Source organism: Mesoplodon bidens (assembly GCF_964165515.1).
Source record: "Mesoplodon bidens genome assembly, chromosome: 3".
Lineage (NCBI taxonomy): Eukaryota > Metazoa > Chordata > Mammalia > Artiodactyla > Ziphiidae > Mesoplodon > Mesoplodon bidens.
Genome location: NC_138178.1, coordinates 130,723,052 through 130,744,173, shown reverse-complemented (window position 1 = coordinate 130,744,173; position 21,122 = coordinate 130,723,052). Strand labels below are relative to the sequence as shown.

At 36.2% G+C, this 21,122-nt stretch overlaps 1 protein-coding gene across 1 annotated transcript in view; it reads left to right on the top strand.

Moving 5' to 3' along the window:
- The window catches only part of FERMT2 (FERM domain containing kindlin 2), a 69,646-nt gene that overhangs the window by 31,013 nt on the left and 17,511 nt on the right, over positions 1-21,122 (top strand). Inside the window, exons 4-7 of the mRNA XM_081228092.1 lie at positions 7,339-7,473; positions 16,874-17,099; positions 17,616-17,718; positions 19,062-19,169. Of these exons, the coding sequence (XP_081084218.1) occupies positions 7,339-7,473; positions 16,874-17,099; positions 17,616-17,718; positions 19,062-19,169 (572 nt within the window). The remainder of the gene's footprint in view (positions 1-7,338; positions 7,474-16,873; positions 17,100-17,615; positions 17,719-19,061; positions 19,170-21,122) is intronic.

The window sequence follows — 21,122 nt, the reverse complement described above, 5'->3', positions numbered from 1 at the left end:
GTCTGGGCACAGCATGGCTCAGCTGGATTCTCTGCTTAGAATTTTATAAGGCCAAAATTAAGGTGTCTGGCAGGGCTCTGTTCCTTCCTGAAGGCCCTGAGAAAGAATTCTGCGTGGTAGAATTGGGTTCCCTGTGGCTGTAGGACTGACGTTCCCCTTGGCTTGTCTGCTAGCTTCCACAGGCCTTCCGAATTCCTTGACTTGTGGTCTCTTCGTTTGTCAAAGCCAGCAACAGCAAGTCCAGCTCTTCTTAACTCCTCAGATCTATATGACCCCTCCTCTGCTTCCCTCTTCTGCCTTTCTCTTCTGTTAGGCAGGCTTCCTGTGATTGCATTGGACTCACTGAGAGAATTCAGGATAATCTCCCTAAAATCAGTTGATCAGTAACCTAAATTCCATTTGCAAAGTCTCTTCACAGCAGTCCCTAAATTAGCGTATGATTGTATAACCAGGGACAGGAATTTTAAGGAGATATCTCTAGAATTCTGCCTACCACAGAGTCCTTTCTGTAATGTCTGTCAGTCATTGATTGTCCATTCTAATTGTCCATTCATACATATACCTAATAGGAAACTCTAGTTGAACGGGGTTTAGCTTGTCACTCTTTTGCAGGGTATTTAGACATTAAGCACACTTTTTCAAATGTCAGTATCTAAAAGATCTTTTCCCTAGGGCTTTTCAGATTTTCCTGTAAGGAATTCTAAAGGGTGCGTATCTAAGGGTAGGTGTAATCCGATGTGGGGCAGGATTCATTTTTCTTGTCTCTCTGTTTTCAGTACATGATCATGCTTGATGTTTGGCACAGTGAGTCCGTGTGTTTCCCATTGGTACTTCCGGCCAACACCTTGATTCTCTATTAGTCCACTTTGCTAAGTCATTTGCTTCTTTCCCATCTGGCTTTTGTCTCAGCATTCTTCTGATGTTGCTTATCTGATGTTTTTCCCCTATTATTTTTGTCCTTTTAGGTTCATGTTTTATTTCTTTACATTTTGGCATGATTTTTGGAAAGGAGTGAAAGTAAATGCACAAACTCAACATACATGTTTAACTGGAAACGCTCCAGAAATTTTTATTTTTAAACTAAAATGATTATTATTTTACCTGAGAACCCTTCTCTGCTCCTTAGTTTCCCACTTCCTCAGCCCCATAGTTTTGGAGATATATATATGTACTATATATAATTACATAAAATATATATATGTACTATATATAATTACATAATTATATAGATAATTTATGTAGTCTGTCTTCCACTAGATTTGTATTCTACTTGATAACAGTGTATTGATTTTGAACGTTAAATTTTATTGCTATGTAGTTTATCCTTTTGTTATAAATAGATCCTGGATCACTGCTTTGTGTAGTGATTCATAATGCTAGTATATCTTTATTATTGAACTATAATTTAGCATAAAAGAAAGATAGCATTGTATTTTGGTGTGCCCATTTTAAAGTTTTTATAACTCATAGTCCTCTAGGTGTATTTTATTTTAGTATAAACCTTGTTTAATTACTTATGCTCCTCACCAAGTCCAGTCTTATACATGTGATTCAGATTCCTAAAGTCACTAGTTTAACTTCCTCTTGATATAAGACACAGTAAGTAATAAGTCCTAAATTCCTGTATCAATGAAATAGTATTTTATATGGATTTACTTCACTTTTTCTGTTATTGTTGTAATGAAATGAAAACCACTTATTCACAGACTTCATGTGTAGCCAATGGCTACGTTGCTCCAATTAGAGAAATAAGATGTTGTTCTTCTCCCTCCTCCCCTTTCCCTAAGCTACTAGCTCTCAAGGAAAAGTTGGAATCAAAATTACCGATAGTGCTTTCTTTAAAATAGAGATGTAATTGACATATAACATTATATTAGTTTCAGGTGCACAAAATAATGATTCAGTATTTGTATATATTGTGACATGATCACCACAGTAAGTTTAGTTAACATCCATCACTAGAACTTTCATAAAACAAGCTGTTGGAACCCCTGAGTCACTAAGAGTATTATCTGGGGGTGTGGCCTAAGCATATATTTTTAATATAATTATTTTTACATCACAGGCAATTCTCATGGGCACATACAAGTTAGGAGTTGCTTCATCTGCCTATGACTGACCAAAAAGCTAGTTAACAGTACTGATTTTTCTAATAATAGTTGGCTTGTGAGCTGACAGGAAATGACCTAGGAACAAAAATCTCAAAGGATGAATCATGTAGTGCAGTGTTTCTCCAGCAGAAAGGACATACCAGAAACATTTAGGAGGCTTTTTCCAATTATACATGCTTGCTTTCCCCTCTCCTGCTAAACTTGTTAATGGTAAATTGTGATAGAAGCGTGTCATATTTCTCAGGCGTGATTAGTTTTATGTCCCTATATACTTTTTAGATTTTTCAACCTGTACCAGTTTATGATTTACTTTGGGGAAATGAATGGGTGGAGAGAGAGATTACCACTCTGCCCACACTTAATACCGAAGCAGAGGGGACAAGTGATTATTCAGAAGCTAGGAATTTTCTAAAGCCTTTATTTTCTCCCAACATGGCAGTGATAGCAAAGCTGAGGGTACACTGAGAATTGAAAGTACAGCCCGTAAATCATTAGGTCTCTTATTAGCATGTTGAATCTTGTTTCTTTTAAAAGTAGTCTAGGAAATGATGATTCACTTCTGCTAATTAGATAAATATGGCTCAAAAGACATACTTGAAATATCTTCTGAGTTTCTGAATCTACATAATCATAGCAATTAGCGCTACTGATTCAAACCCCAAAAGTTACTTTTGAGGGTAAATGGGTTAACTTTGTTACCGACTTGTGCCCTTGGACTCTTTAATCAATAGAAATCAATAAAAGGCCAGACAAAGAATTCAGCAAGGCTTTACTGAGACTTGTGCTGCAGCACAAGAGAGCAGAAACAAGCAACAGTTTCCCTTGCTGGCTCTCTGAGGAGGGCGGTCTGGTCCCTTAAATAGGGTGAGGGTGGGGGCAGGTTGGTGGGCTGGGCTGGAGCGGTGGCTTAGATGGTCTGCCCACCCCTTGGTGCTGTGTGTAGGGATCATGCTCAGTACCCTAGTTTTGCTTCCCAACACCTCCAGAATGGCAGTTGGTTTGTGGCCTTTTTGTATCTTATTGTTCATAATTGCCCTAACTGCACATGCATGCAGCTATTTTTAGTCCCTTATAGTTTCTGTGTATTCTGTTGCTTCAGGAGACATTTGTCCAGGTGCAAGCACTCTGGTAAAGGGTCCCAGGTCCCAGCCTATCTCAACTTGAATATACAAGACTGAAGAAAATCTCTGATTTTTAATTTTGTAACTTTATTTATTTATTCATGCATGCATGCAGTGCTGAGTCTTAGTTGCAGCATGAGGGATCTTTAGTTGCGACATGCAGACTTCTTAGTTGCGGCATGCATGCAGGATCTAGTTCCTGGATCAGGGATCGAACCCGGGCCCCCTGCATTGGGAGCGGGGAGTCTTACCCACTGGACCACCAGGGAAGTCCCCAAATTTTGTAACTTTAGCTAAAGAATATTTTTAACTTGAAAAAGACATGCCGGGAAGCTTTTAAGAAAATGACAGAATTTAAGAATTTATTTTTAACGTGATTTCTGCTGTTTAGTACCTAAGATGTACTTGGCCCAAATTTATTAATTTATTAATAAGTAAGGAGCAGTTACGTTCACCTACTCTCTGGTAAAGTATTTGTTCAGGACAGTTTTACTGCTGATTCCATTTTCATGTTTCAGAATAATATTCCCCCCCAAAATAGCATGTAAAATACAGAACAAGGGACTTGCCTTGTGGTCCAGTGAGTAAGACTCTGTGGTCCCAATGCACAGGGCCCGGGTTTGATCCCTGGTCGGGCAACTAGATCCCACATGCATGCTGCAACTAAGAGTCCACATGCTGCAACTAAAGATCCCTCATGCTGAAACGAAGATCCCATGTGCCACAACTAAGACCCAGTGCAGCCTAAATAAATAAATCAATATTAAAAAAATAAGACTTAACTTATTAAAAAATATATACAGAACAAAACAAAAACCTAATGTGTACTGGAGTGTTCCTAATAGTAAAAATCAAATAACCAACAGAGAAACAAAAAATCCATATAGTTATTAAAAGATTTATTTGAATTTCTTTTTTAAACATGGTATAAGATATATATTAAATTAAATTAAGAAGAAAGTTCAGTGTGGTTTGCAGTGATTGCTACCATGTTAATCTTTATATGCAATTTAACTTTGATTTGAAGAAATCTAACAAAAATGAGTGAAGGAAGGAAATAATATAAATGGCTAAAAACCTATGAGGAAGTGTACAACATCAGTATTAATCAAAGAAATGTAAATTAAAACAAGGAGATAAACATACAGTTTTAAAAATAAAGCTTTAAAAAAATAACACAGGTGCCCATCTTCCTCCATTTTTGCCTTAAAATTATTATAACCTTTGATCCAGTAATTCTGTTCCAATGAATTTCTAAAGAAATAAAATGTGGAAAAACATGTATATAGATAGATGTTTGTAGAACCATTATTTATAATGGGCACAGTATTAGAAGAATTGTTAAATTATTGTTATATTAATACAATTTTATACATCTATTAAAATGATCACTGATTCACAGTCATAGTCCATTTTTCAAGAACAGATTTTAAATGTCTTATACTTTTTCATAATTTCCAAATTTATACCATAATTGTATACTTTTTAAAATTAGGAAAAAACCATTAATACTTAATACTTACAAAGTACTTGTCAGGCCCTGTGCAAGAAACTTTACCCATATTAATCACTGAATTTTCACAAAAACCTCCTGCGGTAGTATTAGTAGTATTAGTCTCATTTTACAGCTGAGGAAACTTGGATGCTGGCAGGCTAATAAGTAGCTTGCCCAAGTCATACAGCTCATAAATAGTGGAGCTGAGATCCAGGTAGTTTGGCCGTGTGCTTCTGCCTCAAATTGTGCCTCATCAGCTCTGCAGCAGTTCCCCTACTGATAAAAAGCTTCCTGAACTTGTAATGCTGGATTGAATCCAGTGAATACTGTGGGTTCCTGAAGGTACAAACTAGCCCCTGTCAAATTCTGATCCAGTGACTTAGCAGTCTGCATCATCACAAGTTATGCAGCGACTTGGATTTTGTTGTCTGTGACGTATGGGGTAGTGCCACCAAACACTGTGAGATACGACCTAGTGCTTCTTTTTTTTCCTGCTTTTTTCTTTTATTGTTTTTCTTTGCTCTCCCTCTCCTTACCCTCTTTATTTTTTAATTAACTTTATTTTGGTATAATTGATGTACACTAAACTGCACCCATTTAAAGTGGACAGTTGGATGAGTTTTGACAGATGCTTACATCTCTGAAACTACCACAATCAGGATATAGAACATTTCCATTAGCTCTCAAACTCTAGCCTAACAGTCATTGCTCTGCTCTGTCACTCTGGATTTGTTATCATTTTCTGGAATATTGTGAGTGGAATCATGCAGTGTATACCCTTTTCTAATTGGCTTCTTCCACTTAGATAATGATTTTGAGATACATTCAGGTTATTGCATGTATTAATAGTTTGTTTCTTTTTACTGATGAGTTGTGTTACATTGTAAGAGTAGTATTCCACTGATATGAAAGGAGCACATTTTGTTTATCCAGCGGGGTTATTTCCAGTTTTGGCTTTTGTGAGTAAAGCTTACAAATATGCTTTTCATTGTCTTAAGTAAATAACTAGGAGTGGAGTGTCTGAGTTGTATATGTTTAACTTTATGAGGAACTGCCAAAGTGTTTTCAAAAATTCTCATTTCACATTCCCAACAGCTGGTTATGAGAGTTCCAGTTCTTCCACATCCTCACCAACACTGGGTATTATCAGTTTTATTAATGTTGGCCACTCTGATGGGTGTATATGTGTGTTGTGGTTTTAATTTGCACTTCCCTGACCAGTAATGTTGAGCATCTTTGCATATGCTTCTTGGTTATTCTTACGTATTCTTTGGTGAAGTGCTTGTCCAAATCTTTAGCCCACTGGTCTGCTTATTATTGAGTTGTATGGGTTCTATATGTATTTTGGATACAACTCCTTTGTCAGATATGCATAATATATTTTGTGAAAATTTTGTCCCAATATACAGCTTGCCTTTTGTTTTCTTAACAGTCTTTCAAGAAGCAGGGTGGTGGTGGGTGGCGGTGGTGTTGTTTTCTTGTAGTAAAGGCCAGTTTTTTTATGGGGGGTGTGGGTGTCTAAGAAATCTTTGTCTACTTAAATTTTCTTTTAGGTCTATGATACATTTAGAATTAACTTTTGCATATTGTGTTAGGTGAGGGCTAATGTTCTTTTAGAAAAATATATGAATCTCTTGTTTCCTTTTTCCCTTGAATTGCCATGACGCCTTTGTCCAAAATAATTGACCACCTGTATCTGGGTTTGTTTCTGGGTCCTCTCTTCTATTCCATTCATTTATACGTCTTATCATTTAGCCAGTAATTGCACTGTTTTAATTGCTGTAGTTTTATGATGTCTTCAAATCAGGTGGTATAAGTCTTCCAACTTTATTTTAAATTGCTTTGACTCATAAAATTTATAAGGAAATGAGAACAATTCTACAATCAACTTGTTCAAAAGAGTAAGCTGGAATTTTGATTAGAATTCCATTGAATCTTTAGCTCAGTTTGGGGGGAACTGACTTCTTAACCATTCTTGCAATTTATAAACATGGTATATAATATATAATATGTAATGTGATATTTATACTTATTTGGGTCATTTTAATTCTTTTTGTTCCTTTCCTGTAACCATTTTGCTTCTCATCAGGTTCTTCACATGAAAATGAATAGAATAAACACAAAAACTTGTAGCCATTCGATATCAAGGTAGAAAAGTTTGAGTCGACTAAGATTTTGAGATTTGTTAATGATGGGAAAATATTTTCTTTACATTTACTTCACATATCTTGTGTTAACTTACGGCATGCAGAATGAATGAGGGCTACCATATAATATAAACCTTAATTTCTTACAGTTTGGGATTTAAAAATATATAAATAAGAGTTCTAATATTTTCTTTCTGTACCCTAGTAGATTATTATCTTTCCACTTTGAGGTAACTACATTTATTGGATAGTTATGAATTTAGAGTGCTTTGGTATATGGTTTTTAAAAGTGTCATACTCCAATCTTTTGCATGGCATTAGTATCTGGCAAAACACAAACACACACATACATACACAGAAGGAAATTACAAATTCTTTTCTTGAATGGATTAATAGATTTACCAAGTGTAATGTGTTTAAATTTTCTGTTATGCTAGTAAAATAATGTTTTTTTATTTTAACAGATATCAGACACCCTGAAGAGCTTTCTCTATTGAAAAAACCCAGAGATCCAACAAAGAAAAAAAAGAAAAAGCTAGATGACCAGTCTGAAGATGAGGCACTTGAATTAGAGGGGCCTCTTATCACTCCTGGATCTGGTGAGGCTTTGACTAAACATGGGCTCAGTGTGAGAACCATGGACTATATGCCTCTGTGTGTGTGTATGTGTTTAATTGAAGTATAGTTGATTTACAATATAGTGTTAGTTTCAGGTGTACAGCACAGTGATTCATTTATACACACATACACGTGTGTGTGTGTGTAAATCAGAAAAAGAATATGTATATTCTTTTTCAGATTCTTTTCCCTTATACGTTATTAAAAAATATTGAGTATAGTTCCCTGTGCTATACAGTAGGTCTCCCTCTGTGTTTTTTTTTTTTTTTTTTTTTTTTTTTTTTTTTTTTTGTGGTACGCGGGCCTCTCACTGTTGTGGCCTCTCCCGTTGCGGAGCACAGGCTCCGGACGACGAACAGGCTCAGCGGCCATGGCTCACGGGCCCAGCCGCTCCACGGCATGTGGGATCTTCCCGCACCAGGGCACGAACCCGTGTCCCCTGCATCGGCAGGCGGACTCTCAACCACTGCGCCACCAGGGAAGCCCCTCCCTCTGTGTTTTTGATATCGGGATAAATGGACTGTGTAGGTCAGGAGAGTGGTCAAGTTAAAGAACACTCTCCCTCAGCATCTTTTCCCTCAATCTTGAAATCATCACCAGAGTCTGTTATGTGCAGACCATCATGTCAGGTGTTAGCAGTTGTGTCAATAAAAAGAAAAGCTGGTTCTCTGCTCAGGAAGAGTCAAAAGGAGACAGTACCTTAACTGGCCTCGGTTCTTTGCTTTGTGGAAATTGGACAGGTTTCTTTTTAGCATTTAGTTCCATTTTTTGGGTATTTTGTGGAAACCACCAGTATTTAGTTAAGACATTATTGTTTTTATCAGGTTACTTAAAACTGTCTCAGTGCTTTGCATATGCTGGTCTCTTAGTGCCTCTCTTTTTCCTTTAAGGTGTTGCTCCTTTAAGAAGCTTTCTCAGACTTCCTTCTATTACCTCCCCGACCTGAATTAGGTTATCCTTCTGTCATAAGGAGAAGGTTATCTTTCTGTCATATCCTTCTGTCATTTTCTGTGTTTGGTATTATACTACATGTTCTCCCCTAATAATCGTGAGCCCCTGCATGAAGAGACTGTTTCTTACCTTTTTGTTACCAGGACCCAACTCAGCATATGGCATGCAATAGGAACGTAGGCAGTGTCTTTTGAGAAGCTAAATGACTAATTAATTAGATTACATGGTTCTTTAGTCCCGGGAAATTAGTTTCCCATGTTTCCATTGGCCACACATTTACAAATCCATTTCTTAGGATAGATCCCAGCAGCAAATAAGTAAACTAATTTTACTATTCATTTCATTCCTGGTTTTTTAAATTCTGGGGTGATGATGATGGTAATGAAAGTACACAGTGAACATAGAGGTTATGTATGCCCAGACCTATTTCATACACTTTACTCCTGGAAACTCATCTAATTCTCACTACAACCCATTGAGGTGGATTGTGTTATTACTCACATATAAGGATGAAGATATTATGCCACAGTAAGTTTAGGAATGTCTAAGGTCACATACCTTGTAACTTTTATGTCACTACTCATGTACTGATTACATTTGGGAGATACCAAGAAATAAGACAATCCTTACTCTTAAGTAGTTTATAGGCTCATTGAAAAGCACAATTACAGGTACTGTATTTAAGGAGGTAATACATCAATGTTAAATGAGTGTTGCAGAAAATAATGTTATAAGAATTCAGAAGACAAAGCAATTCCAAATAGGGTATGTTCAGTTTTGGGATTGGGGAGGTAAGTTTGTGAATTAGCTAGAATTCCAGTGGCTAGGATTTTGATGGGAAGAAAAGGCAATCCTACTAGAAAGAATGATATTAACAAAGAACATCCTGGCAAAAGAAGAGTACAAGACGTGTAAATAAACCATTTGAGCCAATTCATGGGAGAGAGACCTCCAAGGAACTTCTGGATCACACTGGAGGGTATTTAATGTCAGGCTGAGGAATATAGGCTAGTTCATTGTAGAGTCATTGGTTTCTGAATATGTTACAAAATTAACAAATCATTATTTTAGAAAGAATATCAAATTTAATTCCAGTAAAATGTGGAGGAGGGAATGAGGGGAAAGAGTGGTAGAAGCCTACAGATTAGGAGGTGAAAGAGAATAAAAGAATGTGTCTGTCATTGGAATAAGGTAAAAAATCTGATTTAGACTTGACTATGTAGATGAAGGCATCCTGCTTTAAGTTATTTTTTAGTTTAAATGGAAACTCATTTAATTCTTAAGACAAAGAACTACATAGAAAAGTATATTTATGGGATGATTTTGGAGTGGTTGAAATCAGGATTGGTCTTAGAATTGCAAGTGAGAGCTTTTATATAGTGCTTTAAGAAAATACAATTTGAAGACAAAAGATAATTAAGACAAGGGAAATCTCCAAACCTTTTAAGAGCAAGTAACTATGGGTTTCTTTTCTTTCTTGTTTTAAATTGAGGTGTTACATACAGTAAAATGAACAGATTTTAAATTACAGATGAATATTTGAAGATGTATATACCTTGTAACCACCCAGAACTTGATGTAGCATATAGCATGATACCAACACCCCAGAAGGCCTCTCTCATGCCTTTTCCCAAACAGCCACTGTTTGCCTCTCTCAGCACAGAATAGTGTTACCAGTTCTTAAACCTCATGTGAATGGAATCATACACTATGTGTGCTCTCTTGTGTCTGTGAAGTGACTGTGTTTTCAGTGAAAGAATTTAAAAAAAAGTTTTATTTGTCTACACCCAAGCAGTTTAATTAAAAACATTTCTACACTCAAGCAGTTTGATTAAAAACATTTGGGCTTCCCTGGTGGTGCAGTGGTTAAGAATCTGCGTGCCAATGCAGGAGACCCAGGTTCAAGCCCTGGTCCGGGAAGATCCCACATGCCGCGGAGCAGCTAAACTCGTATGCCACAACTACTGAACCTGTGCTCTAGAGCCTGCAAGCCACAACTACTGAGCCCACATTCTACAACTACTGAAGCCCACATGCCTAGAGCCCATGCTCCACAACAAGAGAAGCCACTGCAATGAGAAGCTCGCACACGTTAACTAAGAGTAGCCCCCACTCGCTGCAACTAGAGAAAGCCTGCATGCAGCAGTGAAGACCCAATGCAGCCAAAAAAAGTTAAATAAATTAATTAATTAAAAAGAAAACATTTGAGGAGTTGATGTGAAATCCTAAGAAAGTACACAAAGATAGTGACATGTAGAGGACTGATTATCTATAGAGAAGTCCCATATACACATGAAAAGTAACGTGATTAATTTTTTTTTAATTTATTTAATTTATTTTATTTTTGGCTGCATTGGGTCTTTGTTGCTGCGTGCGAGCTTTCTCTAGTTGTGGCAAGTGTGGGCTACTCTTCGTTGCTGTGCGTGGGCTTCTCATTGCGGTGGCTTCTCTTGTTGCAGGGCACGGGCTCTAGGCGCACGGGCTTCAGTAATTGTGGCATGCGGGCTCAGTAGTTATGGCTCTCGGGCTCTAGAGCACAGGCTCAGCAGTTGTGGCCCACGGGCTTAGTTGCTCTGCGACATGTGGAATCTTCCCGGACCAGGGCTCAAACCCATGTCCCCTGCATTGGCAGGCGGATTCTTAACCACTGCGCCACCAGGGAAACCCCAACATGTGATTAATTTTTAAAACATATTAAATATCTAGTTTGCATGACTTTATGATTTATCAGTCATGTTAGTCAATTATTGGACCAAATACTGAGAAATATGATCACTTGCATGTTGTGCCCATAATAACTAGCATCAGGTCCATATGTCTCAGTTTATGATATCTTTGGGGTGTCAGATACTGTGCTCAGTGCTTCACAGATGTTCCTGTAGTGCAGGGTGTGGTAAGGAGTAGGTGTAATTTTCATTTTACTGAGGAGGAAACAGGCTCAGTTTCCCTTAGTGCCCATGTGCTTCTTGAATTGTGAGCCATCTCTGTGAGCATGGTTAACAATTATATATATGTGTGTATATATTCAATAAGTGATGATTATTATTTATTATATACATTATCTTTCATTTTATCCTCATAGAACACCTATGATTCTGGTGGCATTATCCCCATTTTACTTATAAGGAAAGAACATTACCAGGGTTAAGTAATTTGCCCAAGGTCACAAAGCTATTTAGGGACACAGCTAGGATTCAAATCCAGGTTGCTCTGGCTCTAGCACTCATGTTTCTAACCATTATGTAACATTATCTCTCCAGTTATAATATTTAAAGTAAATATTTTATGAATTCTAATATGAACATTTGATAAAATATTGGTGTGTAAATTATACCTCAACAAAGCTTTTTTTAAAAGTAATGTTTTAAGAGGTAAAGGATCATGAGTGAATTAATGATTCTCAGACTTTAGTCAAACTCTTATACAGAATTATAAAATTCTCAGTTTTTAAATACCTTGCTTACAGACTGAGCTCAAGTGATACACTCTTGAGTGCTTTGCCACTTTGTAGCTGTAACTAGGTAATTATCTAATCTCCAAATACCTGTGAAGAGGGAACCATTTAAGTAGCCCGATCCCATGTCTGCGGGAAACAATTTTTCCAAGTAAGAATTAACTTTACTGTATAGTACTGACTTACTACCAATTTCAGGATTTATTATGTAAATAGAAATAGAAAATTACTTCATTAGAAACTTTCCTAAGAAATCTTAAAAGCAGCTAGACAAAGGAAAAGTCTGGGTCCTAAAGTAATAGAGAAAGTAATCAGTACTTAACTTGCTTGGCACTGTCAGGAAAATCACCATGCACGATGCCATTTTTCCTAACTGGAATTTGCCACTTTAAACATCAAACAAATTTTTTAAAAACTATTCTTTAATTATAAAAGCAATGGGAGTTCCCTGGTGGCCTAGTGGTTAGGATTCTGGGCTTTAACTGCTGTGGCTCGGGTTCAATCCCTGGTTGGAGAATTGAGATCTTGCAAGCTGTGCGACATGGCCAAAATAAAATATTATAAAAGTAATGCATGCTCATAGTAAAAATTCAAATATTACAGAATTATGTTTTTGTTTTTAATGATTAAAGTGGGACTGTGTTATACATGCATTTGTTTTTTTTCACTCAGTGATACATACTAATGGACTTTATATCATTTTTTAATTACAAAAGTTATACATTAGTACAGCCTCATTATAAAAAATAAAAGTACCATAGTATAGAAAATGTACTAAACCAAAGCTGAAAATTTGACTTCAGTTTATTCCCTTGGTACTCCCTATCAAGAAGTAGCCATTTCTTAATCACTGTGTATAACTATATTGTAAACAGTTGGAGTACAAGTTGCCAGTACCTTTTCTATATGTTTTATATCTACTTGCATGTCTAGTTTTGTTTTTATAACATTAATGAGATACATATATATTATATATTTGTTCTGCAGTATGAGTTTTTTCATTGAACGGTATGTTTTGGTGATCTTTCTGTGTGTCAGAGTAGAGGTCTCCCTACTTCTATGTATATATAGTGTCAAATTTTTCCATGCAGAAGAACTACATTTAACTGTTTCTCTAGCTAACTAGTATCTAATTTTTCTGTCAAATATACTCCAGAAAGTTTCTCCAAGATTCAGACATACAGTTGACCCTTGAACAATGTGGGGTTGGGAGGTCAACCTTCTTCGAAATCGAAAATCTGTGTATGACCTGTGGTTACCCCTCCATACCCGAAGTTCCACATCCACAGACTCAACCAACCACAGATCTTGTAGTACTGTAGTATTTAGGATTGAAAAAAATCCACATGTAAGTGGACGCACGCAGTTCAAACGTGGTTGCACGTTCTTCAAGGGTTGACTGTACTCCCAGAAAGAGTTTTGAAGGTGACGGTTTTGCACTCCCATCAACAGTATATGAAAGTGCCCCTTTTCCTACATTCTGCCCAATACTGAATGTTGTAAATCTTTACAAAATGTTTGCCAGTGTGACAGGTATCTCAGAATTACTTTTTTATTTCCCTGATAAACACTGAGTGTGAACAATAGTTGAATAATATTTCATATATTTATTAGCCATTCCTGTTTCTTCTCTTAATTTTCAGTTATGGACTTTGTCCATTTTCTTTTATCTGTGTTTTTGTTTTAGTGATATTAATCTTTTGATGTGATAAACATTTTCCCTATACTGGCATTCTGTATTTAAGTTTGTGTTCTTTTTTACTATACTGTAAAGTCTTACATTTTTATGTAGTCAAATCTGGCATTTATTTTGTAGTTCTCTGTTTTCACTGTTAATAAAATCTTCACAAATATTACAGAAAATTTTCTATATTTCCTTTTAATACCTTTATAATTACTTCATATTTATATATTTTAATTTATCTGTAATATCAATATTCATATTTTTAATTCACCTGTAATGTGTTTTCTAAGTATGGTATGAGCTAGATACTTCGGAAAAATTTCTGAAGTGTATTAAATACTTTAGTACTTTTTAAAAAAGGATAATGTGTATATAATAACTAAGTTATGAGGCAGATTCTACTGTATTAAAATATAGGGATACTCTCAGGAGCTATTAGGTTACGTTGGGTTTTTAATATTTATAGTAGGGGTCCCAAGACTGTAGTGCTTGTTGAAGTCTTTGTTTCTCATCCTTATAGTTTTTAAGTTATCATTGCATGTTGTTCAGCAAACTCATATTTTATTGCTACTTCATCTTACCCTGTGTTAGTTTTCTGCTTCAAATACGGCTTAAATTGGGCAATCAGGAATACAGGCTGGTTGGGATTATCACTGAACTGGGACTTAAATACACATACCCTCTGACCCAGCAATGCTGCTAGAATTGGGGAAGAGGTACAAAACTGTTTATTGGAAGGCACTGTTTGCAATAGCAGTGGTGACATCAATAATAAAACTCTAAAATGAATAAATGCACATCAACTGGGAATGGTACCTGGGAGGCAGTGTATTTAGCTGCAGTCAAACTGCTGATTTACAGTTTGGCTCTGCGACTTAATAGCTCTTGACATTGGACATGTATATTAACTTCTCCTTGCCTCAGTTTGCTCCTCTGAAATGACAGTAATAGGTTTGTTGGGAACATTAAATGAGTTATTACTGTAGATTGCCTAACAAAAAAGAACAAATGGGAAAAATGAAGTGGTCAGATATGACGTGTAGATTACACAAAGTATAGGTAAATAAGAGGGAAGGGAATTGATTGGGTGGCTGATTCTATTAAATGATGTGTAATGTAGGGGAATATATTTTCTGTTTTAGAAACTTCATAAAGAAGTTTCTAAATCAATTCTAACTTTACTCAGTTCTTAGTAGTAATTATAGTTCATACCAGGAATGAATTTTCAGTATTCTGACATGTTTAGTAAAAGATTTGTTTGCTAGATCTTTGAAATAAACAATGAGAAGATTCTGCCTAGAAGGTAATGTTTTTTTTCCACACCGTATTTACATGTATACTCCCTATAGCAGAATTATTCTTTGCCCAGATGAGCTGGAGTAATGTTTTCAGCCTTTAAATAAGTAACTCTTTCACAAAATGCCCTTGTAGTTTAAGGTTCTTGCTTTTAAAGGTACAACTAAATATCTCAGTGTTCTTCCTTGAAGGCTGAAAAGGAGCATTCACAGCTTTCTTTGTTGCTTATTTAACAATGTTTCACATTCTACAAGTTGTTTAAGTATCCATTGGGAGAATACATTTAGGGGTATCAAATCAGATACCCTGAGGCTAGTAAGAGATTTTTTTTTTTTTCACTTTGTGTTCTCTTCCTAGACTCCGTCTTGACAACTTCAAAAATCTCTAGCATTACCACCACTTTTTCATAGGTAATTGTTTCTGTCATTGTGTGTTTGGGGGTGGTATGTCATTAGAGATGAAAGGAGAGAAGTTCCTAAGCATATTCCTAAATTAGGTAAGGAAAACAGCCATTCCATTAACATCATCCATTAACAGTGTGACACCCATTTACACATTTTCTTTTTAAATATTATGACTACAGGATAAAATATATTAACAGAGTTAGAACTTTGAAGGGATGCTTTTATTTAATGTCATTCTGAATTTTTTTAGTCTTAATTTAATTTAATCTCCTTAATTTTTGTAGTCTAAAAGACAGAGGATAGATCATCAGTGGACTAATTCAACAATTTTTTTTAATGTTGCCTCTACTACATACCTAGCCCTTTAACACTGAGAAAGCAGAAGATTAAAAAGACAGTATCTCTACAGCTTCAGGGGTTTAATTATAAAATACACCTTGTTAGCCTCTTTCTAGGGCAATATTTATATATCTCTTTGCTCGAATACCTTATTTGTAAATCTGTTGGAGCCAGTTTAGGTATTCGCTGAGAAAATTATTCCCTTAATTTATGTGAATTTATTCAGTTACATTGAGCTGTCTTAAAACAGGGTACAGTGATTTCAAAGGGTGATAAATGTATACATGTTTGTCACTAACACATGACTAGAGCACAACCTCTTTTTTTTAATGCCTTTTTAAAAAAATTATTTTTATTTATTTATTTATTGGGCTGCATTGGGTCTTCGTTGCTGCACAGGCTTTCTCTAGCTGTGGTGAGCGGGGGCCACTCCTCATTGCGGTGCACGGGCTTCTCATTGCGGTGGCCTCTTGTGGAGCACAGGCTCCAGGTGCGTGGGCTTCAGTAGTTGCAGCATGCGGGCTCCAGAGCGCAGGCTCAGTAGCTGTGGCACACGAGCCCAGTTGCTCTGCGGCATGTGGGATCTTCCCAAACCAGGGCTCGAACCCGTGTTCCCTGCATTGGCAGGCGGACTCTTAACCACTGTGCCACCAGGGAAGCCCAACCTCATTGTTCTGAATTGGACAAAACTTGTTTTACTTAGATTATGGCTTCTAAGGTTCTTTACTCTTAAATACACTTGGAATGTTTACTTCAGTTTATGATTCACAATTAGGAAAAAATCTGTATTTTCTTCTTCCCATTTTCTTTTCATTTTCATTCTTTGTTTCTGTCTTCTATTATTGCCTTTCTTTACCTTCTGAATTCCTTTCTTTCCTTTTCTATAGGCACTGATGTTCTTTACATTGGCCCTCTGAAAGGTGAGCCTTGGCACAATTAAAAAACAAAAGTGTTGGTCTATCTGCTTCAGCAATATCCTTAACTTATATTCTAACTCTCTGGAACTGATTTTTTCCCTAGAGTTTCCAACTTAGTTATATTTTTTTACCTTGTTGTTATACATGTTCTTAATGTTATACAAGTAAAGTTAATTTCACTTGTTTTTAAGAGAAGTAAAATAATGTACTAAAGCTTTTCCTTCCAGGATGAAGCTTGTGTTTCACAGTATGCTTTATATCATTATAGCATGTATTACTGAAAACTAAGATAACTATACTTCATACTTACTACCTGTTTTTCATGTTATTTATTAGGAAGTATATATTCAAGCCCAGGACTTTATAGTAAAACAATGACCCCCACTTACGATGCTCATGATGGAAGCCCCTTGTCACCAACTTCTGCTTGGTTCGGTGACAGTGCTTTGTCAGAAGGCAACCCTGGTATACTTGCTGTCAGTCAGCCAATAACATCACCGGAAATCTTGGCCAAAATGTTCAAGCCTCAAGCCCTTCTTGACAAAGCAAAAATCAACCAAGGGTAAGTTTTTTGTTTTGTTTTGTTTTTCTGCTGTTTACCAATTACTTTACAAGTTTTTTTTTTTTTTTTTTTTACTGAAGTTATAGTTAATTTACACTATTGTGTTAGTTTCAATTGTACGGCACAGTGGTTCACTTATATATATGTGTGTGTGTATATATATATATATATACACACACATATACAGCGGTTCAGCTATATATACATACAGCATATGTGTGTGTGTATATATGTGTGTGTGTGTATGTATATATGTATATATAGTCTTCTTCAGTTTCTCTTCCCTTATAGCTTATTACAAAATATTGAATATAGTTCCCTGTGCTATATAGTAGGTCCTTGTTGGTTATCTATTTTATAAATAGTAGTGTGTATATGTTCATCCCAGCCTCCTAATTTATCCCGCCCAACCAAGAGTAAGTTTTAAAGTATAGATACAGTTTAAGAATTTCCTTTTCCACATAGAGGTAGAATTAATTTTGTCTTGCTCTGTTCCACTATTGCTAATTTGTCCAGGTGGCTTGATTCCTCAAGATCTCTCATGGAACAAGATGTGAAGGAAAATGAGGCCTTGCTGCTCCGATTCAAGTATTACAGCTTTTTTGATTTGAATCCAAAGGTACCGAGGGTTTAGAGGGATCTCTTTTGTTCCTTTTTGTTTGCTTTTTGGAAGTTGGTGGGGTAAGGAATTGTTTGGATATATATAGCAAGTCTTGAATAATATTAAAAACTCAAAGCTTTGGACAAAGGCATCTGTATTTTAAAGTAGTCTATTGTTTTAGTAAGTTGGAAGCATAACTAAACCCTTTTCTTTTTGTTAAAGAATTGAATTTTTGGTTGATTTGTGTTTTAAAGGAACTAGTTAGGTACTAGGGAATTGGTAAAGTTAGTTTATGTGTTTTTTTTAACATCTCTCTTCAACTGTACATAATTATATATCCCAGAAGATGTTGCTTCAAAAAAAAATTCTTTTTAAGTCTATATTTCTCTCAATTTAATAGCCAAACATTGTAATGTGTTTTTACTATCAGATGGTTGGCATCATCTGTGCTATTGAAGTACTTTGCTTTTCTGATAAGATTTAAATTTGCTGTAGAGATCTGGAGTGTTTTCCCCCAGAAAACACATGGCACAGAGATTTTGGTCTTTTGCTTTCATGTCATCCTTGCGGGTGAGGGGACCTCTCTTGTCTGCTTCTCATCCTTTTCATGTCCAGATTATAGCCTAGATTTTAATGTATATATTTATCATTTTAAATTATGTGCTTAAATAATTCTTCATACAACAGTAAAATGTATATAGTAGAATTACAAAAAATCATTTTAATCCCTTTTTAGGCTATATCATACCTAATTTTGGTAAAGCCAAAGCTGTTCTGGGAACATAGTTATATTTGCATGGGGTGGGAGGGGGCTATGTATTTTGTTACCATTCTAAGATAGTATTGTTACAGTATTGATTTTTATTAATGTAACTAAATGGATAATTCAGTAACATTTAAGTAAATCTTTTCTACAAATGTGTGTGTGTGCTTAGGTATGTTTGTGTATGCCCTCTATTTTGGATTCCTAAAATAATTACTGTTTCCAAGGACCTGCCACTTTGTCTGGTATGCTGTTCCCCGAAATAATTAATTTACTGTCTGATTATGACATGTTAGTGTGGTAAATTGCAACAACAATACTGAAAAACAGTCAGTTCTACCTTACTTTAATGTCTTCAAGTTAAATTCCTTTTATTAAGGGCTGTAATACCTAATGGTTATTTCCCTGGATAATAACTTACAGAATCTACTTCTATTACTGAATATGTAAAAATCTTATGGCATATTTTAATGCCATTTTTAATGAAAAATTAGATGTGGATACATTTAGGTATACATAACCCTATAGGTAGCTTTTTTCCTTACTGTTAATGTAAAAGGTAATATATTACAAAAGAATTGTGTCTCTTTTGCTGCAGTATGATGCAATCAGAATTAATCAGCTTTATGAGCAGGCCAAATGGGCTATTCTCTTGGAAGAAATTGAATGCACCGAAGAAGAAATGATGATGTTTGCAGCCTTGCAGGTAGTGGCGAATATTGGTAAATGGGACTTTTCTGGGGAAAGGGTAGGGAATTATTTAAATGGTAAAGTGGCATAGGAATTCCAGTAGCTTTTTTTTTTTTTTTTTGCGGTATGTGGGCCTCTCATTGTTGTGGCCTCTCCCGTTGCGAAGCACAGGCTCCGGACGCGCAGGCCCAGCAGCCATGGCTCACAGGCCCAGCCGCTCTGCGGCATGTGGGATCTTCCCAGACCGGGGCACGAACCCGTGTCCCCTGCATCGGCAGGCGGACTCTCAACCACTGCACCACCAGGGAAGCCCTCCAGTAGCATTTTGATAGGTAGTGTTTTACTTTTTGCTATGTAGAATAGCACTTAGAAGGCAAAATATGTGTGAATTTAATTTAATTTTTGTCTTATATAAGAGATTAGTGGTGTACTTAATAGTTACTTTTCTATATCCTGTAGGAGAAAAATATCCTTCCACCCCTAGTGGTATATAAGCTTAAGACTGTCCAATTTTCCCCTGGAAATAAAATCTATATTAAGAATCAGATTTCTGAAATGAAGCTTTGCATAACTTCATAAATAACTGGGGATGGTAATATTTGTAAAATGGGCTGTGGCAGAAATTAATACCTTTTAAGATGATAAAATTTTAAGAGACTAGTGAAACTAAACATAGATAAGTTTTTAGAATGGTAATCCTTAAGAAGTAGGTAGCTGGGCTTCCCTGGTGGCACAGTGGTTGAGAGTCCGCCTGCCTACGCAGGGGACACGGGTTCGTGCCCCGGTCTAGGAGGATCCCACATGCCGCGGAGCGGCTGGGCCTGTGAGCCGTGGTCGCTGAGCCTGCGCATCCGGAACCTGTGCATCCGGAGCCTGTGCTTCACAACGGGAGAGGCCACAACAGTGAGAGGCCCGTGTACCACACACAACACACACACACACACAAAGTAGGTAGCTAATGTTAAACTAGTATTTTTCCAAATGTGGTTCTTGCTTACAACCTGTTTCAGAATTACAGTAGGGCTTATTAAAAAATTAATTGCCCACTTCATTACTGCTGTTCCACTGGTAAAGTAATATTAAGGTGGCATCCACAAATCATTCTTGGAGACGCTGAGGTCTGATTGACCACTAGATTAATTTTTCTAGATTAATAATTTCAGATATCTGAGTGAGGCTTTGGTGAGTGTTCTCAGATTATGGTGGAATTCTATTTAAGTACTGGAAGCAAGGTTGACATTCAGTTATGAATATCTTTCACTATCATAATATTTAATTTTTTCCTTAGAACACAAATAAAAATGCTCCCAATCTTCCAAATGTTTTTATGTACCCAGAAGAGTTTCTCAGTTGAGACTCAAGAAAGTTGTCCTTTAGAGAGGAAGAGCAGCTCATTTCTCCTTAGTTTACACACTGAAAGAAGGGAATCAAAATGAAGCTTAGACAGGGAAAATTAGTAATGACAGATGAATTAGCTTAGTTATTTTCTAGAGACTTGCTTAATCAGTTAAGACTCTTATATTGTGTTTGTGGGTGATTCAGACTACCTGAAGAATTTCTTTAATTAAATTCTGGAGCAATTTTGTTCAAAGTTATCTCACTTGGTTATATAGTGTTCTCTCTACGTCTTTCTCACTTAGAGTATGGGCTCTTAATTTTCTAGTGAAAGTTTTGCTAATGACAGAATAATAATACATGTAAAATGTATGTGGGGAAAACCACAGGTTTTCTTATATAGTATTTCTTATGTTTTTATTATAAAAATAATGCATTTTTTTAAAAAGCCAACAGATATATCCCAGCACATAGTTGTTCAAAAAATATTTGTTGAATGAGTATACACACAGTTGTACTGTCATAGAAATGGGATTATTCTTCAGCTTTGCCCAACTCCCACCCCAACCCAATAAACATTAGATTCCATTTCAATTCAATGAAAAACACCTCAGAACCGTGGATTTTAATTCAT